General features: G+C 37.5%; 1 protein-coding gene across 2 annotated transcripts in view; it reads right to left on the reverse strand.

The window, feature by feature from the left end:
- epha3 (EPH receptor A3) overlaps positions 1-26,395 on the reverse strand; it is a 211,827-nt gene that overhangs the window by 40,972 nt on the left and 144,460 nt on the right. The window contains exons 4-9 of one of the 2 annotated variants that reach the window (XM_031896587.1): positions 21,458-21,613; positions 20,754-21,089; positions 7,200-7,324; positions 5,521-5,680; positions 2,823-2,925; positions 803-870 (exon numbers count right to left, since the gene is read on the reverse strand). In XM_031896587.1, coding sequence (XP_031752447.1) covers positions 803-870; positions 2,823-2,925; positions 5,521-5,680; positions 7,200-7,324; positions 20,754-21,089; positions 21,458-21,613 — 948 coding nt within the window. Of the gene's footprint in view, positions 1-802; positions 871-2,822; positions 2,926-5,520; positions 5,684-7,199; positions 7,325-20,753; positions 21,090-21,457; positions 21,614-26,395 lie in introns of both variants that reach the window. The other variant, XM_002931773.5, reaches the window with a different exon arrangement.

Raw genomic sequence — 26,395 nt, forward strand, 5'->3', positions numbered from 1 at the left:
GTGAAACCTGAAATTTAATGTGGCCAATAAATGAGAAGCATTTAAATATTAAGATGATTTTTTTTTATTAACAGGGCTTAGTTATCATTAAGTACAGTAAGAGAAAGTAAAAGCAAAATCAGTCAAAAATGAGAAATTGTTTTTCTAAATGATTTTTGGATTTTAGAGCTTTCTGGATAACTGGTTTCTATATCATAGATTCCATACCTTATTTATCAGGCAGAATATAAAAAGCTAGGGTTGCCATAGACATTCCAGTTTCTTAAAGTGCTGTCCCTTCAAAAATCCAGCCAATTCCATCTAAGTGATGCAATAACCCCACCCAGGCATCATAACCCCACCCAACATCATCATGTCTGCCCCTGATGTCATCATGCCCAACCCCGATCCCATCAGCCCCAACCCTTTGTCTGGGTTTAACCACCGACAAAGGTGCCAACCCTATCCAATCTTCAGCTTTCTTTCTGTTTTTTAAATGTATCTTCCAGAACACCTACCAGCTGTAGAATCTTCTAAATTTGAACAGATACTATCTAACCTTTCTATCCCCCCTTGATGTAATGTTCCAATTTAAGAACTTGCCTCCTTAAGGATTTGTTGGGCCAGTTGAGGTTTTTCTATTATGCTTTTGCAGCTCTATAACTCTTGCTCTGTAAGGGCTCTGCATAGATCTGAGCCAGCTTGACCGACCCCCTCTCCAGAGATATCTCTGCATTATATTACATTTTAATGGAATTCAAGTATGCAGTCACCATTCTCTCACATGTTCATCACTACGTAAAGTATACAAATCACCACTTACAGTGTCCATTTCCAAAGTGAAGGCGTTTTTCATCTGAGCCAGGCATTGATTTATTGTATCCACAGAACCTAGGAGGGAAAAGCAAAACAATCATTTCCTCAATGATGTAGAAAACATGTTGGCGTTGTGATAAGATTGCCTATGCATTGTCTTTAAGCCAGCAAGAACATGTGCGTTATATCAGGTCAGTCAGTAGCAAGAGCGAAACATTAGGAGCTGGCTTTTGTAAACATTTTACTGTATGTCACCAACATTTCACACTATAATTTAGCTAGATCCAAAACAATCTCCTCTGGAAAGAAACAGAGATTTAAAAAAATGGGAATATGACATTATTATTATTATTCAATAATATTACATTTGTCGTTAACATTTTATTTTACATAAGGAAAGGCCAAATATAATTGAAAATTAAAAAATAAACACGGCAATGTACTAAAAAGTCTTACATTTGCCAACATCTACTAACACATAGCAGCTGTTTTTAAATAGCTGATCAGTAAATGCTATAGCAAAAATGGGATTGTGATTGTGGGAGCTACAACATGTTTTGTTGAAAGGGGAGGGCATTTCTTAGTAGCTTAATGCACAAAAAGTCTCAATCTCCTGTATAATTTATAACAGGTGAGTTTAGAGGACCTCTTGTCTCTGTCTATATGAATTTTGTGGCCACAGCCTCGTTGCACCTCCACCTAATGCTTTAAAATTAAGTGGTGAACTCCATGTTGTAGCTCTACCTTTCCCAGCTACAGTCAGGTGATCCCATTGGAGCCAATAAAAAGGGCAACCATTTGGGAGTTTTAACCCTGAAGGCATGCAAGCTGCAGGTAAAACTCAGTCCCTGTGTAAAATGTATAATGAAGTAGATGGGAAGACTGAGTTTAGTATTGGCCAGACTGGGGATGACTTTGACATAATTGGCCAGCTTGTATATATTGCAATATATGGACAACAATCCCTGTTTTGTTTAAAGGGGAGGGCATTTCTGGGTAGCTTAATGCAGATAATGTCTTCATTTCCTTTATATATTGATAATGGGTCCAGAGGACCTCTTGTCTCTGTATATATGATCAGTAAATGGTAGATGCTGATTGGTCACAATAGATTACTAGACAAGTAGCAAATCTTAGACCCCAAAGTTTAGGTTGCTTTACTAAAATAGGTGCCAATAAACTGCTTATTTCAGCCAATCCGATCTTTAATATTCCGCTTTGTAGTAGTGTTCAAAACAAATTGCTGATTGGTTGTTAACTGCACTAGGAAATGCACTTTAGCACTTATCGTTGCAAATTTCTGCCCCCTTATGCTCTGTTAAATACTGTGGGCTAAGTGTCGGTTCAAGCTTAGCACTCAATTTGGAACAGGAGGCAGGCAGCAATGCCAAGAGCAACAAGGACCTTTAATTAAAGAGCTTTTTTCACACAACTGACTGTGGGATAATTTGTGTGCCCACAACAGTGTTGCGGAATGTAAATAACCCCTATTGTCTGCCAAATGTCTGCTTGTACAGTGTACTAAAACAGATACTGTCTTTTTACTGTTATTACTTTCTGTCTACATCTTGACCACCACAACTGTAACCTGGGCTGCTGGACCCCATTAGCCTGCAATGTCTATTGCCTGCCCTAAATTCAGGGCTAATCTTGCTTTGTGTGTTTATACTGCCGGACCCTATAGCTGCATCTGCTAACTTTTATTTTTTATTCACAATGGCCCCCAGGTGGTGTTTTACAAGAAAACTCAGCCTTGTATGGTGTTTACCAGCTTGGAAATAACTTGGAGTATCTATGTGTTAGGTTCGGTTAGGTTGCAAGCATCAAAATTACAGTTCTCCACATAAAAACCAAACACCCTCCCTTTTTCCAGTTTGGTAACAACATTTAGAGTTTGGATTAAATAGAACTTACTAGGAACCAAGGGCAGAAGCTTATTACTAATAAAATATTAACATTTTCTATAGCAGACAGAATCAGAATAAGAAGTCCTGGAATAACATGTGTTAAGCAGATATTGGACTCACCTTCCAATCAGGATATACACAACCACAGTCAGAAGGATAATGACTATTGCAGCTGAGATGCCAATCATCACAACCTGGCTATTCTCGCTGGAAATGGAAAATGCTGTAAAGGTAATGGAATAACAGGAGAGATGCATTAGGACTCTGGAGGTGACACAAAGATCATTCTAGCATACACACATATTAAACAATGTCTCATATTAATGCACGTCAGTGTTTCTGCTTTGCAAACCTCGCTCCTGTGTGTAATGAGATTTTGTCAAGATTGTTTGAGGGTAGGACTAGGAGAATGTTCTTCCCTGGGTTCCCAGCATCAGAGGGTGCACTTCTGCTGGTGGCAAGTTAGTTTCTGGAATGCACACCAAGCGCCCTGGTTGGTCTGTTTTGGCCTGGACAGCCCAGTACAGGTATGGGATCCCTTATCCGGAAACCCATTATCCAGAGAGCTACGAATTACGGAAAGCCCGTCTCCCATAGACTCCATTTTAATCAAATAATTCAAAATTTTAAAACTGATTTACTTTTGCTCTGTAATAATAAAACAGTACCTTGTACTTGATCCCAACTAAGATATAAATAATCCTTATTGGATGCAAAACAATAATATTAGGTTTAATTAATGTTTTATTGATTTTTTAGTAAACTTAAGGTATGGAGATCTAAATTACAAAAAGACCCCTTATCCGGAATACCCTTGGTCCTGAGCATTCTGGATAACAGATACTATACCTGTATTTGGAAGTGCTGTCTGGGCCAAAACTGCCTGCCTGGGTTTCCTAATTTGGAAAATCGAGCAGGACTTTCCTAGATTGATGTGGCGATCAACCATTTGCAGTAACAAAACCCCACCCCCTAATGCCCCAATTCCATCACTGTGACATCACTGTCCCACCCCATGATGTCACTGTCCACCTACTGCCGGCTTTTGGCAAGGGGAAAGGTGGCAACCATAACTGCACAAGGTATTATCCATTAAAAAGGACTTGTTGAAAATGGGCAAGCACAGAAAAGCATTATAGCATATTTATTCTGGTATCTATCATGCTCATGTCATGACCAGAACCTACTTTCCCTGGGAAAAGTGATACATTTAAGTTGTACAGTTGGTCAGACCTCCAGAACCAACTATACGTTGCTGCCCCAATTCTTCTGTGAACAGCTTTAACTGTGGCAAAGGTAGAGGAGTAACCTAAAATGAAGGGGAGAGAGTAACCTAAAAACACTTTGGCAATGTTTAATCAATGCCGGATTTGAAAAGTCTAAGAAAATACAAGAACAAGTAATATACGGTGAGAATAGTCCTTCTGACCTCAACGCCTAAAAAAATAAGCCCTAGAGAATCTGGCTCATAAAGAGAACTTTCATGTTACTAAGTACAGTTCTGTCCAAAAGGCTAAGTTCATTCTTATTAGATTATTATTCAAATCTTCCGAGTATTTCCTTTGGATTTATTCGTGCCTTAAGGTGCTTATATATTTGTGAATTTAATGATTGTTTGATACATGTAGGGCTCTTGTAAATTACACAGACGCACTCTGGTGCTAAATGATCCCACAATGTACAGATGAATGACTTTGTACCAGTGCGTGACCTCTTATCTCCACGTCGGCAGCCAAAAAGTATTGAATTCAGATTAAATATACAGTAAACAGGCATTTCTCTGTTATTTTAATAACAACTGCTCCCAGGCATGCACATTACCAGCCCGAGTCTGCAGTTCAATTCCACCAACACCGTAAGAAGTCATTTAAAATGCGGCTGATTAAAATATTAATACACAAGTTTCGAGCTCTGTGACAGAATGTGCTTTGTGCACTTGTGAATTTCTGAAAAAGAAAAACAAAGTTTGCATGCATTTATCTACCTCTCCCTAACTAGAAATGGGAGGCTACATTTCTGTATATAAATCTTAAACCAAGAATGATCTGCATTAGAATCCATTTAGAAATGGGAAAGCAAGTATTAACTCTTTCTAGCCTTCAGGAAAAGGAGTGAACAGGGTGACTGGGGTTAAAGAGTTCTGTACTACATTAATGACAGCAGTCACATTGCTTGTCTCCATTAAAAAACTATAAACTAAGGGCTTTCAGACTTTACCAGTTCAAGCCCCCTTGGAGGCACAACATTGGGTTGATATGTTGATATTGATATATTAAAATGATTGCTGGATAACTTGTTCCAAGAATATCTGGGGGAGAAAATGAGTGAAAATCCAAGATCTCAAACTAGGCTTCCAGGAGCATCTAGAAAAGAGATTTGCCATTCTATCTAATTATCATCTTGACAGGCCTTCAGTCTAGACCACCCAACCACTACTCTAGACACCCAGGGAGGTGTCTGCCATAGACTAAAGTTACTAGATTGTTTGAAAAATCATGGACATTTCTACTAAATGCAAGGTGCTGGGTTGCCAACAATAGTAGCTTTTCTCTTTGGATATTCCTTATGATTTGACCTTACCATAAACTGCAATTACATTCCCACCATCAGTCAAAAACTTTCAAACTCTACTGAGAACACCTCAGTCAATATTTCAATTCCCACTCAAATGTAAAAGTGTAAATGTGCAGAAAATGATTGTTCTGTACACACATTACGAATTGAAATCCAGTGTAACATAATACTTGGCTTCATACAGACCTGCGAATGAATTGAACATTTGCATCCAAATATTAAAAGGGTTTATATAATTACTTACAGTCTGGACTGGTTTCAAACTCAAACTTGCGGCTATTAGAGCCGTAGCCGGCTGCCGTCCTGGCTCGGATTTGGAAAATGTATGTGGTGTCGGGTTTAAGGCTGTTGATTGTCACATTGGTGGTTCTTGCTCGTAGAATGGTGTAACTAGTTTCCTGTTCCTGCTTTTGGATACAAAATGAACTTGTTCAAATTCATGACCTCCGCATTATTATGACAAAACCAAATCATTCTGAATGAAATTGTTACATTTTTCAATTTTCAAAAATACTATTTATTGGCAAAATGTTCTTAAGCAATGGAGATGTCTCCTTAGATTTAGAACACAGAGAGGGGTCTCAGAGCGTGCCTATTTGTGCATTTATTGTACCCCCTTTCCCTGTGTCGGTTTCATGACTAGGTGTTTATGCTCATAATAGCTCATTTCCGTGCAGAAACAATGACTATCATACATATAAAAAAGTAAAATGTAATGTATATAGGCACTTTAGAAAAGGCTACAGAAAAAAAATCGGTACAACAAATTTATACCATCTGAATTGGCACTGTGTTCATAGGTACAGGTATCAGACACCTTATCCGGAAACCCATTATCCAGAAAGTTCCAAATTATGGAAAGGCCATCTCCCATAGACTCCATTATAATCAAATAATTAAAATTTTTAAAAATGATTTCCTTTTTCTCTGTAATAATAAAATAGTACCTTGTTCTTGATCCCAACTATGATATAATGAATCCTTATTGGAGCCAAAACATTCCTATTGAGTTTAATTACTGTTTAAATAATTTTTTAAGGAGACTTGAATTACAGAAAGACCCCTTATCCGGAAACCCCCAGGTCCCAAGCATTCTGGATAATGGGTCCCATACCTGTACTTTGATGCCACTCGGTTTCCTAACAGTTAGTATAAAAATAGCATTGCAACATTCATGTAAAGTAAGATACTAGTACAGTATGATTCAGACAGCACAATACATGTTCTATGCACATTGCAAGGCAAAGTAGAAAGATATTTTTAAAAATGGAGGATTCAGACAGGACACATTTTAAGGAGCTTATGTGTAGCTTAAATAAGAACAGAACAGATTAATTTAATATGTGCTACCTACAGTATGAGGGGTGATCAGTAAATTCTACCTGCTGATTGGTTGCTATGGGTTAGTGCTCCTGGACAAACGTAGTACCTTTTATTACATAATCTCTTTAATGCTGTTCTGTGGATTTAGAACCAATATTAGAGTAGGTGGCTATACTAGATTAGTATTAGCCACATAAACCATTGTGATTAGATAGTTTGGGGTGTGGGAGAGACAGGTTAAGAGACCTTTATGCACTTGATCCATTCAAGCAGAGCAGGCAGGTAGCACTGGGGACCTTTAATCTTGCAGGACCTTGTGCTTGAGTTTAGCATGCCCAATGGGTAATTTGCCATTATAACAAACAATCTATAAAGGGGTATGAATTTACAGATCTTTATACATATACCAACAAATGAATGCTCTCTTCCCAATTTGCCTCCATAACCTTCTAAAACATCTCCTAAATGTACAAAATATTCTAGTAATTTCACCTTGTACACCCTAGTGCATTGAAATAAAACTTGTTAACTCTAGAACTGTGCAATCTTCTGTAAGTCATTGCATTAATATCAGTAAAAAGAACTTGTGATTCTTCCCACCTTTTCATAGTATTTGACCTCATAGTCCAGGATGATCCCATTTGGATGTTCCGGCTCTTGCCACGACAAAGAAATGCTGTTTCTCGATGTCCGCTCCTTTCTAATTATAGTGACAGGAGATGGAGCTGTAGAGAGTGGGCGTAAAAAATAAGAAAACATTATTCATCACTGGCAAGGAACAATGACTTGAATACAAATAACAATATCGGACATGCTGTAGATACACTACTTCTCCTATGTAAAAAGAACATTTTACAAAACTTAATTTTAGTTTAATGCACAGAATTAAATCAGTTCTGGTTTAAGTTCCCCTTTAGATTAGTCTGGCCTGGCATAACATCTCAGCAGCTGGGTTATAGCCCTAATACGCATATCTCCCAGCATATCCGGAGACAAATGAACTGAGATTTTCTTTAAATGTTGAACTGGTGGCAACTAGGCAGATGTTTTCAATATGCTACTAGATCATAGCTAATGAAAACATTTGTGCTATTAAAGGAGAACAAAATTAATAGAGCTATATATTGAAATTGTCACAAAAGTAAATGTAACATATTGCCTCTCGGACTGAGCACTAAAGTGCACGTTTTTATATGCTTTAATATTAACTCCTTATTCAAATGCAGGGATCCTAAGACATGCCATTAATAATTATGGAGTCTTGGAAAATGCTAAGTGCTCTTAATGGCAATGTGATTAAAAAAAGATTAGTATTTGAGCGACAATAAACTAAGGGATTTATTTTTTTACAGTTTAAACACATTTCTCATGATTACCTTAAATGTTAAAATATCATTACTGTTAAAGATATGTATATGCTGTCATTCTTTCTGCTGGGAATGCAATAGAAACTTCCATCAAACGTAGCCTGCTAGGTTTATCTTAATAATGACATCAGAATTCATGCGCGCTTTTTCTTCATTGGCAGACAAATTCAAACAATTATGGAAGTTTAATGGAAATTCTATTTTAACCAAGGGCATTAATGGCAGAGAGAGAGAGAGCGATACAAAATCCAGAATATACTCTTGATCATCTCAGGTGAAATTGGTCTACAGTCTTTGAGTATGTTTGCGTGAAGTGGGGGATCTTGGATTGGTTACTCCTGCATAGGGGACTGGAGGTTTAGTTGTCCTTTACTCAGACAGTCACCTAAGGTTTTGGCCAACTAAAGAGGCCCTAATTTACAGCTGGTAGAGGAATCTGTTTTCCTATCCTGGGTTAAAGTAACCAGGAGTTAATTCTATTCTATAAAAGGAGAAGCCAACATGTACCTGCCTCTTCATTTGGATTCCACCTTCCTAGAAGGTGGGTGCAGATTAGGGCCTGGGCGGAGGTAGGCCCACTACTTGAAACTAGTGTCAGGGGAGTTCTGTAGTTGCTCACTCCAGGAGTGAGAGGTTGGATCAGGTTAGCTAGAGAGCAGCCTGAAGCTCCACCAAGGAGATTAGAAGGATTACAATTCTGTGTGAACCGCTCAGGAAAGGAAATCAAGTGTACAGACTTAAGCTGGCCACACGTAGCAATATCAATCTTTCGTGCAACCATTGGCCACATAAAAGATCGTTCCCACCCTCCACTGACGTTCAGGGCTGAATTATGGAGGTAGAAACAATAGAAATTCAATTAACCTGGCTGATCGACGACATCCGCAGCCTTTTGCAATATCGTTGCCTCGTCGAGCCGCCATACACACACCGAATATTGTATGAAACAAGGTTTCGTACAATATTATCGATGCATGTATGCCCGGCTTTAGGGACTACTGTAGCTCACCTAGGTTCCACTTGAAGGGTCTAATACTAAGGACTGGACACTTCTGAGTTTACTAAATCTGCTGTTCAATTATTGACCCCTGATGGATAAAACATTTTGAATCTTTGTACACGAGTAACTACTTGATACTGATACTTCATCGATGTTGTACGTTCCTGTAAAAAAGAGTTATCATTTGTTTTAAGGACCACTGGTGCCCACTCAACTGAGGGTTGTAGTTCAGCACCACCCTTCCTCCACTAATAACAAGATGCCCCATTTCCAAAGATTAAAAGTTGCATGTTTATTGATTTGTATGGTGAGCAGAAAGTTTTCTGGAGCACACAGCAACACCAATTAAATATAGGCTTACAGGTGCAAAAAAGGTGAAGCCTAGGTTATAGTTTGTGGCATAGTGCGGCATAGTCACTCCACATCTACTCAGCTGCTGCCCATCTTGGCACAAAGAATGTGGAGTGATGTGTACAGGCAGGAGTCTAAAGAACCATTAAACCTCTCGCCCTGGAAAGCTGGGGGGACATTTCATCAAGCCATTTGCTTAGGAATCCATCCCTAATGTTGCTGGGCTAAATGCTTTACCCCTGGAGAATTTCTGGGGGTTGTAGACCAGTAACATTTCAGCAAACAGTGGTTAAGTAATTGTGTTTACATGCCCTTTAACAACAAATGAAAACAAGACTGCGGGGGATCTGCTAACAGCTAATTATCACTGACTGTGAAACTGGCTTTCCTCACCATTAAGGGAACTTTATTTCCCCCCCTTTTCTTCTGTTACTGTCGGGCGCACCTGTCATTATAATTAATTAAATAACTGGAAGACATGAGAGCCAGGGTCAAGCTGAACAGCTGCCTTAGTAAAGCATAAGAACATCTAAAAAGCCCTTCAGTGTTCTAAAACCACAAAACCATTTGTAACAAATGCAGGGCATTTATTAATATTCAAATTTTCGTGGTTTTATGGTTTTTTTAAACTACAGCTAAACGATTTTCCATGAATGTCAGTCATTTATCAAGAGATCAAAACTGAACGAAAAAAAGTAGAAAAAACCCCCATCAAAAAACCACAAAGCAAAGAAAAGTGTAAAAGGGAGATCTTCCATTGACTTCTACATGATCTTGACAGGTTTTAGCTGGAGTATTTTTGCATTCGGATTTGTTGCGGTTTTGTCACATAATAAATCTAGACAAAATTGCATTTTGGCCGTCATAAAACTTTAGTAAATGCCCCCCTATGTGATGATTATTAATGATGCCTTGTTTTGCTTTCCGAAAAATTTGTAAAACCACCAAAACAAATTAACAAAATTTCGTCAATAGTAATTTTTTGTTGTGTCTTTTTTCTCACTCCATATGGATTGATGTAGATGGGCATTTTTTTCTCCTGTTTTTTCTTTTGTTGCCAATGTATTATAGTCAATGCTCAAAGTGTTTTTACATCAGCTGCATTAAAGTCAATGGTTGTTCTTTCTTGCTTTTATCCCGCACTGAAAAAATGCAATATCCCAGACGGAACAAAACATATAGCAAATCTGTACCATGTAGAAAAAGTTGCTCATCCCTAGTAGCTTCCTTGGAGTCAAGAAGGAATTTTTCCCCTCAGCGGCAAATTAGAGAGGCTTCAGATGGGGTTTTTTGCCTTCCTCTGGATCAGCTAGCAGTTAGGCAGGTTATATATAGGCATTATGGGTGAACGTGATGGACATACTTCTTTTTTCAACCTAACTTACTATGTTACTATGTTACCTGATTGTTCTCTTAAAAATCCATGCAGAATTGAATAAATAAACCTTTATGGGCAGATTTATCAGCATTTGGATTTTAGAGGTTTTTGAAACCATGAATAAATGTATTTTATTAATCATTTATTATTTATTAAAACAACCTTTTAAAAAATCACAAATTAAAATAAAGCAGAAAAATCAAAAAGGGAAAAAAAAAGCCTCAAAAACTTCTAAAACCATAAAGCAGAAGAAAGAATAGCCAACTAATAAAGGACAGCTGCCATTGAATTCTACATGGCCTCGACAGCTTTTAGATGGCGTATTTTTACTTTTGGATTTGTTGCAGTTTTGATAAATAATAATGATGAAAAAAAAATCAAAAATTTTCATGGAAAATTGTATTTTTCCACAAAAAAAATCATGAAGAAAGTAGATATGATAAAGATAAAGAAGATTATTTAGAAGGAAGAGAGTCAGTATTAAGGAAAGATAACGAGGGTATAAACAGGAAGCATAAGTGAAGCAATTTTAGTATAATATACGGAGAGTTGCTTTGGTTGTCACCCTAAATATCGATCAGTGCAATCAGAGTGTTTTGTTTGTGTTGATGCCTTGTCGGGCATATAGGGAGGTCATACACCACTTGAAAACCATGGAGACTGACTGCAAAAACTATTCAATAGTACAATTTCACTAGGAATCACAATCATAATTCCCATCAGCAAAAGCTGGACATACATGTATCGACCAATTTATTGACCAATTTATCCTTGGAGAAACATTTTGAAAGAACATGCTCTGGTGCAATCCTACTGGAGTTGAGTGCCCAAAACACATGTCAAATTAACACACAATTCCCATTGAAACATGTACCTGATCATTAGCCAACCCTGCAATGACTGAAACTGTAATTCTACAGTGATTGCTTTGTATCATGAGATTAATGGGTTGGCAGGGAATGTATATGGGAGAATTGCTCAATTTCTGACCATTGACTTAGGTAGTAAGAAAAACACTTGCTTGGGGGTAGTATAGAAGTCAAATAATACATTTATTACTGTTAACATGATGATGTATTACTGGCCCATTATGTGATATATTAGTGGGAAGGTTGATTAAATGACCTGTTGTGGGTTTTGTGTTTCAGAGGTGCATCAGTCTGAATTGATATCACATGACAATTGGTTTTGTTTTCCGCAGGTACAAAGTGAGCTTAAAACACCTACAGTTTTACCCATACCATCACATCTATAGCAGAGAATTATAAATCCATATTTCTAACAGTTCAGCATTCGAGCCAATATCCCAAAGCCCAGAGCAGGAAATCTATGAAGGATGTAACTATTAAGCTGTGATTGCTCACAAAGTGGAGCTGTAGTGGTTCAGTCCATTCAAAGACATTAGAATTGTCTGCCATTAACAGATCGGATCCTCAGTTCTCTGAGTTAATGAGTAATCCACTGAGACACTCACTGCCCTTATTCTACTTCATTATTTCTACTAAGTGAAGCCATGTGTTGGCAGAGTTTTCAAATTACTGGGGTCTATTTTGTTCCCAAATTTAATGAAAGAATGACCCTCTGTTATTTCCTGATTAGCCTCTGACTAAACTACTTTTGGCAAATTATTTTTAGCACATTATGGGCTGTACATGTGAATCAGTCTCAGCAGTTAGCGGGAAAAAGGTATTTCTACATTCATGCAAGATGGGGGGGGGGCTGCATTGAGGTAGGCCACAATAACACAGAGTCATCTGGGGCCATATATATATATATATATATATAAAGGGCAGTAGCCACACACATGGTGACTTTGCAAAAAGTGAAAAATTTATTGAATTTATTGGATTTTTTTTCAATAAATTTTTCACTTTTTGCAAAGTCCCCATGTGTGCGGCTACTGTCCTTGTATTTCCTCAATTTTGCCAGCACCCAGGGCATTTGAACCCTAATAGGGTGTGCTCTTTCTTGTATATATATATATATATACACACACCTGTATATAAACAGTATATATACTGTACACCTGAGGGCCTTTGCCTAGGGCAGTAGTCTTAGGGGGGCAGGTAGGGGTATAAGGTAAGAGATTACAATCACTGGGGGATGACAGGCCAACGTCATTTTTCTGCTTGATATTTTGCAACAACCCTAAGCTTAGCTTCTCAACAGCTGCCCAGAGCACACTGAGCATGTGCAGAGTCACGGACACTTCCAACAAAATCCAGTATAGTTTCCCCCTGTGGCAACTTTGAAGGCCTGGATTGTTACTGCAGTAGAGATACTGAACCTTTAGACAAGTTCAGTGTATAAAATATGCCAGTTCAGGTTGAGACCCTTTTTTCAAATGTTGTAAATCTGCACCTAAAAAGTTAAATTCCTCTCTGCTAGGGCCACATTCCCATGGTAACTGCCTGTACAGGATTGCAATGCTCATTTATTTTTTGCTGCTACAAGACATTGTATAGCAAAGGATTTTTCAACCAATTTTCATGGCCATAATATACAATACCTTGCTAAAGTATCTTTATACTCTTCATTTCAGGAGCATACATGATACACTGACCAGTTTTATTTTAATAACATTGTATATTTGTGTTATTTGTAGCTTTTATGGAGAACATACCATTTACTAATCCTATGCATGCTGGAGTAAATGAAAAGATATATGGGATTGTGGCAGGGGAACGTGATAACTTCTTGTAAGATGAGTAAGTGGGGACAGGGACCTTCTGAAAAGAAATGCAGACCTCAGGAAGAGATAATTGGGTACCAGACATTCTGATAAAAGACACAAACTGATTTTTTAATAAAGGATAAACCACAGTGAATATTGAATTAAATAACTTGCAGACAAATAGGCACCATGATGTTATCAATAGACCTGTGTAGGAATGTGTATATTATAGAGATACCCGCACCTGTACTGTGTTTCCAGGGAACACACAGAGGACAACACATCATTCAAGCCCATAAACTATGTTAGACGTCATATTACTAATCTGGTGGGTTGGTATAATATGTAATCCACCAGGGTACTAAACACTAGATACGTGACAATGCTGCAATATTGTGTAACAGTCTCAGATATTCCTGAGTAGTAACTATGGGAGGAAAAACAAAAAAGGAGAGCTCTGCAGTATCTGCAAGGGGCAGGTTCTATAGAGACTCTCAGGTATGGGATCTGTTGTTTGGAAACCCATGATCCAGAAAGCTCCAAATTACAGGAAGGCCATCTTTTATAGACTCCATTTCAATCAAATATTTCACATTTTTAAAAATAATTTTCTCTGTGGTAATAAAACCGTACTTTGTACTTGGATCCAACTAAGATATGATTAATCCTTATTTAGGGCAAAACAATCTTATTGGGCTTATTTAATGTTTAAATAATTTTTTAATAGACTTAAGGTATGGAGATCCAATTTATCCAGTTTATACAGAAAACCACAACTCCCGAGCATTCTGGATAAGAGATCCTATACCTGTATGCTTGTAATTAATAGACAGTATTGCTACTAGACTTAAAGCAGAATTCTTCAAAGTCTGCTTGTGAGAGCACACCTTGCATCATGGGATATTAGCCTAAGACATGGCTGGGAGATGGTATATATAGGTCTTTGTATGGAAAGTTTCCATTGGCTGGAAAGCATGCAGCATGTTCAAAAGAATGAGTGTCACAGAAAACCCCAGATTCCAATCATTCTGGATAACAGGTCCCACATCTGAAAGAAGTATGACATAGCAATACCAAAGCACTTTGGGGGCAACATAACCACTATCAAAAAGAGAGGCTGAACAATTAATGACAGGATTTACTGCAGACACTGTATAGAGAGCCAATGGGATGAAATCACTCCTACTTTGTTCTGGCTGGTATTGTTTTACAAAGTTTTGCCATGACTGTACCTTCTTAGTCAACGATGTCCTTCTGAAAGTTTTTAAGGGGCACATGAAACGGCACTACGTCCTAATAAAGTTTAGCAATTTTCATTTAAGTGAGTGGCAATAAACTGCTTTATGGGACTTCCAATACACACATCTGCTCCTTTGTACTGTGGATCTTTGCTGAAGTTTTGGGAGGACAATAATTAATCTTTTGGTGGAAACACCGCTTTAGGAAAGCCTACTAGATTGCTTTAGCGGTTGAATAATCATGTCTCATTACTTTTATCACTGAAATAAGAGAAAGAAAAATGGAATGTATTGCTGTAACCCTGTCCTTGATGATTAGTAATCTAAATCCATCAATCTACCCCTTGATTGGGGTCACTGCTCTATCATTTGTTTTCTACTGAGTTGGCTGAAGTGATTTGCGCCAGATCTTCTCTAAGACTGAAGATGTTGTACAGCTCTAGTGTGGATCACTTTTCATCATAAACATGAATCTTTCATACATCAAATTATAGCCAACGTCTTATTAAGCAATGACTTTCTATTGCATCTATTGCTTAAGAAGGCCAAATGGCCTATTTGGAATCGATGCTCTTGTTTATGCATAGAAGTGTCTATCCACCCGAAAGGTCTTTTTTCAAAGACCAAATTTTGCATTGGTATGAGAACCTGTAAACTCAGAATGCTCGGGACCAGGGGTTTTCTATAAAAGGGGCCTTTTTATAATGTGGATTGCCATACCTTAAGTCTACATAAAAATCATGTAAACCTTAAATAAACCCAATTGGATTGTTTTGTCTTCAGTAGGTTTTAATTATATCTTAGTTGGGGGTCAAGTACAGGGTACTGTCTTACACAGTATTACACAGAAAAAGGCAATAATTTCCCATAGGTGTGCCCAGAATGGAGTACAAAAAGTTGTACCATTCTCCCTATCTGGCACTATTTGCATTGCTGCTTACAAGTAGGTAGGTGGTACATAGGAATCCCCTGGCACACTACTACTGTGTGCATCATTTAAAACACACAAATTAGGTGTTCCTAGCTCCCACAAGGCTGGCTTTTAACCTGCCATAAAAACAGGGATCCATTGCACCTCGGCAGGACCACACTTTGGCCCACTGAGTGCAGCAACATGGACTACAAGCAGGAGCTCAAGCTATTATTGTATGGTCTCTAAAAGACACAACCTTGGCCCCCTTGTTACCATAGTGCCTTTACCTTGTACATGAAAATATGCCTTACTTAAGCTAAAGGCCATATACTACACCACTGTACAGAAACATGGATCTTGGCTCAATTCAGTAATTTATACAGTTTGTCTTGTATTTATTTTTGCTATATTTACCAGTGAAGTATTAAAGCTATTTGACATTATCATGGTAGCCAAATATTCATACTTTCTTTGTAAGGGAAAATTTAAAAACAAATCAAAAAGACCACTATATAGGCCACAGTCATACAGGTTATGGATTACAATTCTAAACAAATCATAAACAATATGTCACCTGACACAAAAGACATCACTACACCAAGGGTCCTCAATGTTTTTTACCCATGAGCAATACAAAAAAATGGTGGGGAGCAAGCATGAAAAATAAGGGCAGTGATTGGTTACTTGGTAGCCCAATGTGGAATGGGAGACTACAGGAGGCTCTGTTTGGTAGTATACAGGGTCTTTATGCCTCCAAAACTTGCCCCCAAGTCAGAAATTCAAAAATTAACACCTGCTTTGAGGCCACTGGGAGCAACATCCAAGGGGTTGGTGAGAAACATGTTGCCCCTGAGCCACTGGTTGGGGATCACTACACTAAAACAGTATAGGGGTCATCTATAATGTCCCATACACCCCTAGTGCTCTTGCACTTATGACATCACTAAGCACTATTTGTGAGGGTACATTTTAAAGGCTATTATTGCTCTTGAAGGTTCTTATTTAATTATGGAAAAATATATATTTAAGGCATTCATTTGTTAAAGGTGTTTGGCAACATTTGCCCATATGATCAGATAACCAATCTCTAGAGACAGGCTTTAGCAGAAGGTGGAAATTACATATAGCCAATGGCTGCCATAGTGTATCCAGCCTGGAAAATGACTTATGTTTCTCAATGATCCTTACAGCGTTGTGTTCTGAATAGCAGAGGCCATTATTAAAAAAACATTCTTTGTTTATTGGCGGCAGTTTAAAAGTCAAAGACAAATGGCGAAAAGATGAACATTTCCCAGGTTCTGAATGCAAAATGTAATAGGTAGCAGCTGCAATAACAGGCCCTGAACTGCATGTACTGTATATCAAGCCATCACTTGACTTTTACTGCACCTTCTATTCAGGCTCTTGGTATAATGGCATGTGGGAGAAACAATAAATATACCGCACATTAAACTCAGAGATGGCGCTAATATTCACACAAGTAAATATTTTATGGATCATATTTGAGCAATAATATAGACTTGTAAATCAAAGGAGATTGTAGAATTGTATCAGGTTTATGACTGAGTTTGATGGGACTTGTAGAGGGGAAATGGCTGGCCGGCTCCAAGTTTTTACTCTCTGCTCTACTGAGAGCAGGAAAATCACACTCTGTGGGACCAATACATTTATAGGCAAAGATAAAGGGGAATAAGTACATATAACATCACCACATTTATGGCACCACAACTTTATTAAGTTCCATAAATAATTTTAGTTTGTAGTCCAGTGTAAAAATGTGTTTTAAAATGCCAAATAATTGTAAATGCAGTAACACCCCTTGTGTTGCAAACCTGGGCAATGCAATATGGCATTTTGTTGCTCAAGCCATTAAAAGTATGGCAAAACACTCTATGGTACTCTACTCTATGGTGCACGCAGGAGTCTGTGCTGGGGATGCCCAGGAAACGTAAGTAAAATGGCATTTGTTTCTTCATTTCCTTCTAAAATTGGCACAGAGATTAGATTTACTTGGGGGAGTCCAACCCCCAGTGCATCAGGTTTTCATTGTCATTTAATAGTTTTACAAACACTCTCTGATTTCATTGGGAAGTGGTTGGAGCAAATGTAACTTTCAATGGACTACACTAGTTCTATAGTTGTGCAAAATACAAGAATGACATCTAATATTTGGACACCCATTTTCCGTAAAGCATATACAAGAAATACAAGATTCTGTCATTTTAACAAATATTTCTTCATTTTCACTGATGGTAAAATCTTAGCATGTATATTTGTTGATGGCAAGACTAAGATTTTTAGTAGCCTTAAAGGAACAGTAACACCAAAAAATGAAAGAGCTTTAAAGTAATAAAAATATAATGCACTGTTGCCCTGCACTGGTAAAACTGGTGTGTTTGCTACAGTAACACTACTATAATTTATATAATAAGCTGCTGTGTAGCCATGGGGGCAGCCATTCAAGCTGGAAAAAAGGAGAAAAGGCACAGGTTACATAGCAGATAACAGATAAGTTCTGTAGAATACAATAGTGTTTTATCTGTTATCTGCTATGTGCCTGTGCCTTTTCTCCTTTGAATGGCTGCCTCCATGGCTACATAGCAGCTTATTTATATAAATTATAGTAGACTTTCTGAAGTAAACACACAACTTTTACCAGTGCAGGGCAGCAGCACATTATATTTTAGTTACTTTTATACACTTTCATTTTTTGGTGTTACTGTTCCTTTAAGCAGGGTGCTTCATATTAAGGGAAAGCCCTATGTCCAGAAGACCCAAAGTTCTAAGTATTTCAAAAAAATTGATTACATACTTCTATTTCCTGTGTTATTTTGGCCCAGGGATCCCCAAGATATACAACAAGATATAAGAATTGTTGGGGAGCCAAACAAGCATAACATTTTTTTGGGGGGTGCCAAATAAGGGCTGTGGCTATTTGGCAGCCCTATGTGGACTGTTGTCCTGCAGGAGGCTCTGCTTGTTGTAAAACTGTGTCTCTGTGCTTCCAAAACTTGATTCCAAGCCAGAAATGTAAAAATAGGCAACTTCTTTGAGGCGACATCAAAGGGGGTGGTGAGGAACATGTTGCCCCTGAACCACTGGTTGGGGATCACTGTTCTAGTATATGCTTTTATAAATATGGTTCAAGGGGCAAAGTACATGGCACATATATGCAAGGATGCCTTGGAACTCACACCTATCTTGAGGACAGGCCTGGATTTGTGGGAAGGCCTAGTAGATGTGATTTTAGGGGCAACATACTGCCCAGCCACATTGGGGTTTTTTTCCCATAGCACTGGGCAATGAGTGAACAGGACATCTGACAATTGTTTCAATGTCCCACGCACCAGTTCTTTAGTGTTATGGGACCTGAGGAGGAACACTTTCACATGCATAAGCATCAGGGGAAAGGGGGTGCATCTAGGGAGAGGGCCTGTGAAAGCGAGTGGTGGGGAGGAGAGGAGCAACTCTTAGTCTGGGGCCGCTTGAAGTAATGTTACTTATTGAGAACTCCCTTTGTGTATATTTTCTACACACTCAGCAGTCTTGCATCTAATGAATCACCCTCCAACATCATTCTAGAAATGCCCCAATTGGCATCTCTACTGAAACCAGCAAAATACAAATGAAATTTGCACACAAGCTGGAGTTCTGAACAAACTAGTGAGAAACAAAACATGGTTATTTGCTGCCTTTTTTAACCCTCGTATCTCAAAGCTTCATGGACCTTGTTAGACATAATGCATCCTACTTTGGTCATTCCACATTTTATTACATTCCAATCCAAGCGCATAAAAAATCATCAGTTTTCCATTCAATTTGGAGCCGATACAACATCCTATAACTCATGTTAAACTACAGATAACCACAATTATGTAAAACACTGCTATAATGTACTTTATGTGTGTGTATTTTTTTTTTTTATAAAAAGGCCCAATAAATTAAAAATGAATTGCTCTGTCTCACAGCAGGATATGAAAATCTCTTGAGAGAGAATAGATTTCAAGAAGACTATGTAATTTATTTCCCTTCTTGATTCAATAAAGCAGCCCACTTTATCTATAGTTTCCTATGGAAACAACTCAATAAAACTTTCCGAGTAACAAATGCAGGTTAGGTTTAATTCCTGTAGGAAACAATTGAGATTAATGGTCAGTCCATTCAATACAATTTACTAGCTTTGCCATACAAAGTAATAAAGAACAGGCGTGCCAAGTTGCCATTAACCTGCTGTTGTGGAACTATATCTAACATTATCTAGTATAAATAAATCCAGTTGCTTTAAATTTATTTATACTAGATATACCATGACCTGGATGAATGAAAATCTTCATAGACATATATCTAACATTGGCTTAGAGATAAGATTTGTTAAAAAAAACCTGTAAGATAGCAGGGGTGAACAAAACTATTCATAAAAGTCGAAACATCAACAGGGTAGACATCAAGCAGGAATCATATTGAGGTGATATCTCTTTGAAGCATCCAGATCATGATATACAGTATCTAGCAGTGATAGGGCTAAAGCAACTGAACATGCTATTTAACCAAAGAAGAGAAGAAAACTGAAGAAGAAGCAATTTTACTTGGAAGAACAGAAAAACCTTTTCAAAATTACTTGGTTAGTCCACTTGCTTTAGAGCTATGCTGAGTTGGGCTTAACTTCTCATTGTTTCTATGGCAGTCCTTGTGGTAGCTAAAGTACAACAATAATTCTACCTTTTAGCAATCAAAACTCTCATGGGTTTTTTTTCTATTGCTGTTGACAGTGCTTAGGTAATATGGTTGATTGAACATGGTCCTTGACCTAAAGAAAGACCATTGAATACTATGTCTTGAATAATGGATATATGAGTAAACTATATTATCACTTTTTCACCAGGCTGCAAAATTCTGCATTTCTCCACCCGCACATTTTTTTTTGCAAAACCAAAGCAAAAATTCGCCACATGAAAAACATTTGCCTAAAAAACATGAGAAAAATTCTGAAAAAATCAAATCATTTATTTCAATGCATTTGGCTTGAGAAAAAAATGCCCATTGACTTCAGTGTATTTGGAGTGAGAAAAAATGCCCATTGAGTTCAATGCATTTGGCATGAAAAAAATTGCCTATTGACTTGTGTTTCGTAAATTTTTCAGCAGTTTCACAAATTTTTTGGCAATGTGAAATGGGACTTATTTGCTCATCACTAATTATGTAGATATAACATACATCTGATTTGCATACTTACCCGCTTGGTTAGTAGTGATGCTAACTGCAGCAGGAATCCTATTGGATACACTTTGGTCAGACACACCATTTACTGACTCAATCTCAAATGTGTAGTTGGTATGGGCCAGGAGATCCGTAACCGTCACAGTGGTGTTGGCTAGCCCACTCTGCCGTGGGATAAATTTTAAATTCCCTTTACAATATTCACAGTATTTCACATTTACTCCACAACGTTTGCAAACAACATTGAAAGTGATGTCCTTTCGACCTCCAGTATCCAATGGCCAACTCCAGTCTAGTATTACTGATGTCTCATTGATGTTGGAAATAAGGTTTCTTGGTGCAGAGGGTGGACCTGTAAAAAACAGAAATCATACATAGAACATTTTTCAACTTTTGGGTTAAGATGACAAATTTCTTAATTAGTTGAATATTCACTGGTCAGGGGGTCAGACTTGGTAACTGTTCCAAACCATATTATTACATTAAAAATCATGAAAAGGCTGTATATTGTTTAACAGATGTGGTTAATGGAAGCATGGGATGGCACCCCCCCTAAACTTCACATGGCTTTGAACCAGTTAACAGTTGAGGGCTGGCAGAGAATGCTGGGAGTCATTGTTTATTAACTGCAGGAGAGCAGGGAGTCCCTGATATAGAAAAAATAATTTTACAAAAAGCAGATAGTTGAAGACCAGCAGGCAAACAGAAGATTATACATACGTGTGCATGCCATGGATGGAGGATCTTTATCTGCTCTGTAGAAGTTTTTCTCACAGTTGCAATAAGTTGCCCCATCTTCCTGAGTAGAACTATGAGGGGGGCATTTGGTACATTTAAGGTTTCCAGTAAATGCTTTGTAAAATCCCGGTCTGCAAGCTGGAAAAAAAATACAGAAAAGTAGAAATGCACATTAGATGAATAAAAAATAAGGCGCCCATAGTTATAAATAACAAGCATAGAGATTTACCGTCCATTATTTGTATGCTGCAAATAACACTAAAGCACAATTCAAAGGGAAAGAAAGAAAGAAAGAAAGAAAGAAAGAAAGAAAGAAAGAAAGAAAGAAAGAAAGAAAGAAAGAAAGAAAGAAAGAAAGAAAGAAAGAAAGAAAGAAAAAGATTTTAGACTTTATGGAAGATGTGTGCAAAGATGCCATATACACAGCAAACATTTAGCTGGCTTGTGGTTATTGGACATGGCTAAAGTTATCCCTTTCTTAAATTTACATCAGTGGAAAAAACTACTTAAGGTACTTAAGGTGAAATAACTACTAGGGAAAAAACACTACTTTATAGAGAAGCTATAGATATAATAGATTGCCTTTTCCAGAAAATAAACTCTCCATTTCAATGTATAATAAAACCATTGCCTCCAACAATTATTTACCTACTTCCTTTGGGAAAAAAATATAAATATATATGTAATATAATAGTTACCCAAGACAGGGTCTCCTGTCATTAGACTATTTTAAATACCCAAAACAAGTCAGTCAGTGAAGTTGGACTGTTCCCAGTTTTACGTCCAGGCTTTTCCAAACATTTCTAAGCACAGGTTGCAGATTATACCAAACAACTCCTAAAAATAAAAGACCTATGCCTCTCTGGTTTTTACTCACTTAAGCGCCCTCTCTGTCTATTTTTCCCTACTAAATCTGCTTTTCCTAACACTTCATCTCTACCCTTACTACAACATATGTGCAGGACCCAGGCCAGTCCCTTCAGTTTGGACCTCCCCAGGCAGCTCTGTCTGCAAGTATAAGGATACAGAAGTAATTCCCAAAAAGAGAAAATAGCTAAAACACAAGAGGAAGGACATGAAGAGATGGCCTAAGGTGTTTTGTGCCTATTGGGGCACTTATTCATAGGCTCATATTTGGGGTCTTCCAGCACTGCATGTGTGTATATGAAAACTTATAAAGCTGAGAATTAACTGTTTGGAGCCATGCTGTGCCGTTCAGCTTGAACGCTTTCTTTACCCACTAATTCCTGTAGTTTCCAACTTCTCTTCTCTTCTTTATGGCTACTTTCCAAATTAATGAGCCTCTCTCCTTCGTACTATACACATATATTCGTTAGAAAAGTAAACTCTCATCCATTTTATTTTATTTTTCATCTATCCAGCTCTTTCATTGACTTTAGAGTGCATTTTAATGCAGTTATGAAGAAGACTCAAGTGGCAAATGTTGTTTGCTATACCATATATTATTTTTGTAAACTTAAATAATTTACCTAAAAGCTTTAATACAGAGACACTGCATCGTCTGCTCAAGGTTATGTGCCATTTACCTGTCTGATTTATCTGCACTGAATGCTTTTATCTGTTTCAGCAACTTGCGAGAGCATATTTATGTGCGTAGAATGGATAAATACAAAGTAGAGTATACTGGAGATAGCATTTATCATTGTGCTTTTAAAAGGGAAATATACTATGCGATATCAGAGTTAACCAACCTACAGTTATTGATGATGTGCAACTTTTAGCAATTACTGTCTACAGAAGTCCCACCACCAATGTTTGTATGTATCTCCCAAACCTTACTAACACTGCCCTTGCAATACAATCATTCCATGTACATTAGCTACCAACCCATCTAACAGCCACTTGTCTATTACCTCTAATGTTAATATGACACTAAACTCCTGTTTAGCAAATGAATACCTTCCCTTCCTGTTCCACCTAGGGTTGTTGAAGAATAAATAATTCAATAATATCCAAGCATGTATGATTATTTTCCATGCAATATGCATGACTGTTTCATTAACCTAAGTGATGCAATTTATTTTCCATAAATAAATCACCTCGGTGTTTCATTTATTTTATCCCACTTATCCAGATGCAGAAATCAAGCGCCCGACTTTCTGGGGGTTTGAAAATTTAATATACATAACATTAATTAACAGCTTTCTCCTGATAGATTATTATGCATAAAGATGGCATGCAAGCAATGACATATTAACGCATTCTGTTCTGAAAGAGAGATGCAACATAACACTCTATTCCACACAAAAATGAAGAGAAGGTGAGAAATGGTGATAGTTGCTATCTTTGATATTCTGTAATTAACACTTTGCCGTGTACGTATGTTAAGGCTCTTTTCAAAGTCATTTTAGGGTGAAGACACACAGAGCTACTAGTAGCAGCTACTTGTCATGGCTACTAAAATAGACAATGCTGATCATTTACTGATAATTGTCTCTACATGTGTTTTAGTGGAGGCAATTCTCAGTATTGTCTATGGCAAGGTATTTTCTGGTGTTAAGTAGCTGTGAAGAAGTAGCTTCTACTAGTAGCTCAGTGTGCCTTCACCCTTAAGAAGCAGTGGGATAAGTATGGAAATGGAAGAAAACATGAGCCTACAGGAAACAGAGCAGCTCATTCCCAACTTAAATTGGAACTATTGCGGAAATGAAAATGTAATAAATGTCATACTGAAATAAGGCATTTTCTAGATAAAATCAATTAGGAACTCTGACCCATTTCTGAGATAATGAAGTTACTCTTCACTGCCCCCCTCTCAGCATCTGTCTCTCTTCATTCTCTCTTCATGCAGGAGCTGGGAGTCTGATTTTAAAAGACAGATCCAATGTATCTTTTAGGGGGGCTCCTTTGGCCAAGAAGATGAGGGCCATATTTATTCTAGTGTGTAAGTCAACATCAATGGTGATGTTGCCTATAGCAACCAACAGAGCTTTGCTTTTGTTTTCTAACTTGTAGGTGGCTGTTCAAATCGAATTGCTGATTGGTTGTTATGGGCAACATCACTAGTGATGTTGGCTTACACACTATAATAAATATGCCCCTTAGAGCTCACTCTCATCGCTCTTTCTGTACTTGCACATCAGTTTTTGAGTGAGCTCTAATACATCTGCTAGGAAAGGGAGCCCCCCTAAAAGATATATTGGATATTGGAACGGTCAATGATAATTTGACACCCAACTCGTGCATAGGGAGAGAATGAAGAGAAACAGAAGCTGAGAGAGGGACAGTGAGGATAAACTCGATTATTTCCGAAATGAGCAGAATTTTTAATTGATTATTTTATTAGGATCAAATACAAGATGCTGTTTTATTATTTAAAAATGGAGTCTATGGTAGATGGCCTTCCTGTATTTCAGAGCTGTAGATAATGGGTTTTCAGATAATGGATGCAATACACTTGCTAGACCATTACTAGACCACAGAACAATACAGGTATGGGATCCCGTTATCCAGAGAGCTCCAAATAACGGAATGCCTGTCTCCCATAGACTCCATTTTAATCAAATAATTCAGAATTTTAAAACTGGTTTCCTTTTTCTCTGTATTAATAAAACAGTACCTTGTACTTGATCCCAACTAAGATTTAATTAATCCTTATTGGGGGCAGAACAGCCCTATTGGGTTTATTTAATGGTTAAATGATTCCCCTTTCTCTGTAGTAATAAAACAGTACCTGTACTTGATCCCAACTAAGATATAATTACCCCTTATTGGGGGCAGAACAGCCCTATTGGGTTTATTTAATGGTTAAATGATTCCCTTTTCTCTGTAATAATAAAACAGTACCTGTACTTGATCCCAACTAAGATTTAATTACCCCTTATTGGGGGGCAGAACAGCCCTATTGGGTTTATTTAATGGTTAAATGATTCCCTTTTCTCTGTAATAATAAAACAGTACCTGTACTTGATCCCAACTAAGATATAATTACCCCTTATTGGGGGCAGAACAGCCCTATTGGGTTTATTTAATGGTTAAATGATTCCCTTTTCTCTGTCATAATAAAACAGTACCTGTACTTGATCCCAACTAAGATATAAATAATCCTTATTGGATGCAAAACAATCCCATAGGGTTTAATTAATGTTTTATTGATTCTTTAGTAGACTTAAGGTATGGAGATCCAAATTACGTTAAGTCCCCTTAGTACCAGAATACCCTTGGTCCCGAGCATTCTGGATAATGGGTCCTGTGTGTTTTTTTTTTATCGTATACCTTGCAGTGCCAAAACAATACATTTTCTGTCAAGCAAAGTAAAACATGAACTTTAAACCAATGTAAACCTGTTATATTAACCACACAATGACAGAGTAAATATTTATGAGGTCTCTGTTGTTTGGGTTGCTGATCTGAAGTGCGGGAGAGAGAAACCCATGGATATTGTAAGTACACTAACTGCGAACTTCATGCTGACTGTCCCCGCTTTTTCCCAGATCTCTGGTTCCGTTGTTGAATTTCTCAACTCAACATCTCAGAACTGAAAATGAAACACCTTTCTCATCCAGATGACACTATTTTGGCCACAGCTGGAAATAAGAATCAAGGTAACACTTTTTTGATTTGAGATTGAAAAGTTGATAACTGCATTTAAAAAAAAAAGACATATTTAATAAATTTAATTATAAAACATTAAAACCAAACACTTAAATACAAATTCGCTGGAATATTAATTCAGGTTATAAATACTAACATAGTATTAGTAGTGTCTGAAGCCAATACCAAATACTGAATTTAGTGGGCTGTCAGAATTTTCAAAATCAACATCTATGGGCTTATTTATCGATTTTCGAGTTTGTGAATTCGAGGTTCTTTTCTTAAAATCGAATAAACTTGCATATTGAATGGTTGCTTATTTATTAATAAGGAAAATTTGTCCAAATAAAAGTTTACAAGTTTGTA

The sequence above is a fragment of the Xenopus tropicalis genome, chromosome 2, assembly GCF_000004195.4.
Source record: "Xenopus tropicalis strain Nigerian chromosome 2, UCB_Xtro_10.0, whole genome shotgun sequence".
In the NCBI taxonomy this organism is placed as follows: domain Eukaryota; kingdom Metazoa; phylum Chordata; class Amphibia; order Anura; family Pipidae; genus Xenopus; species Xenopus tropicalis.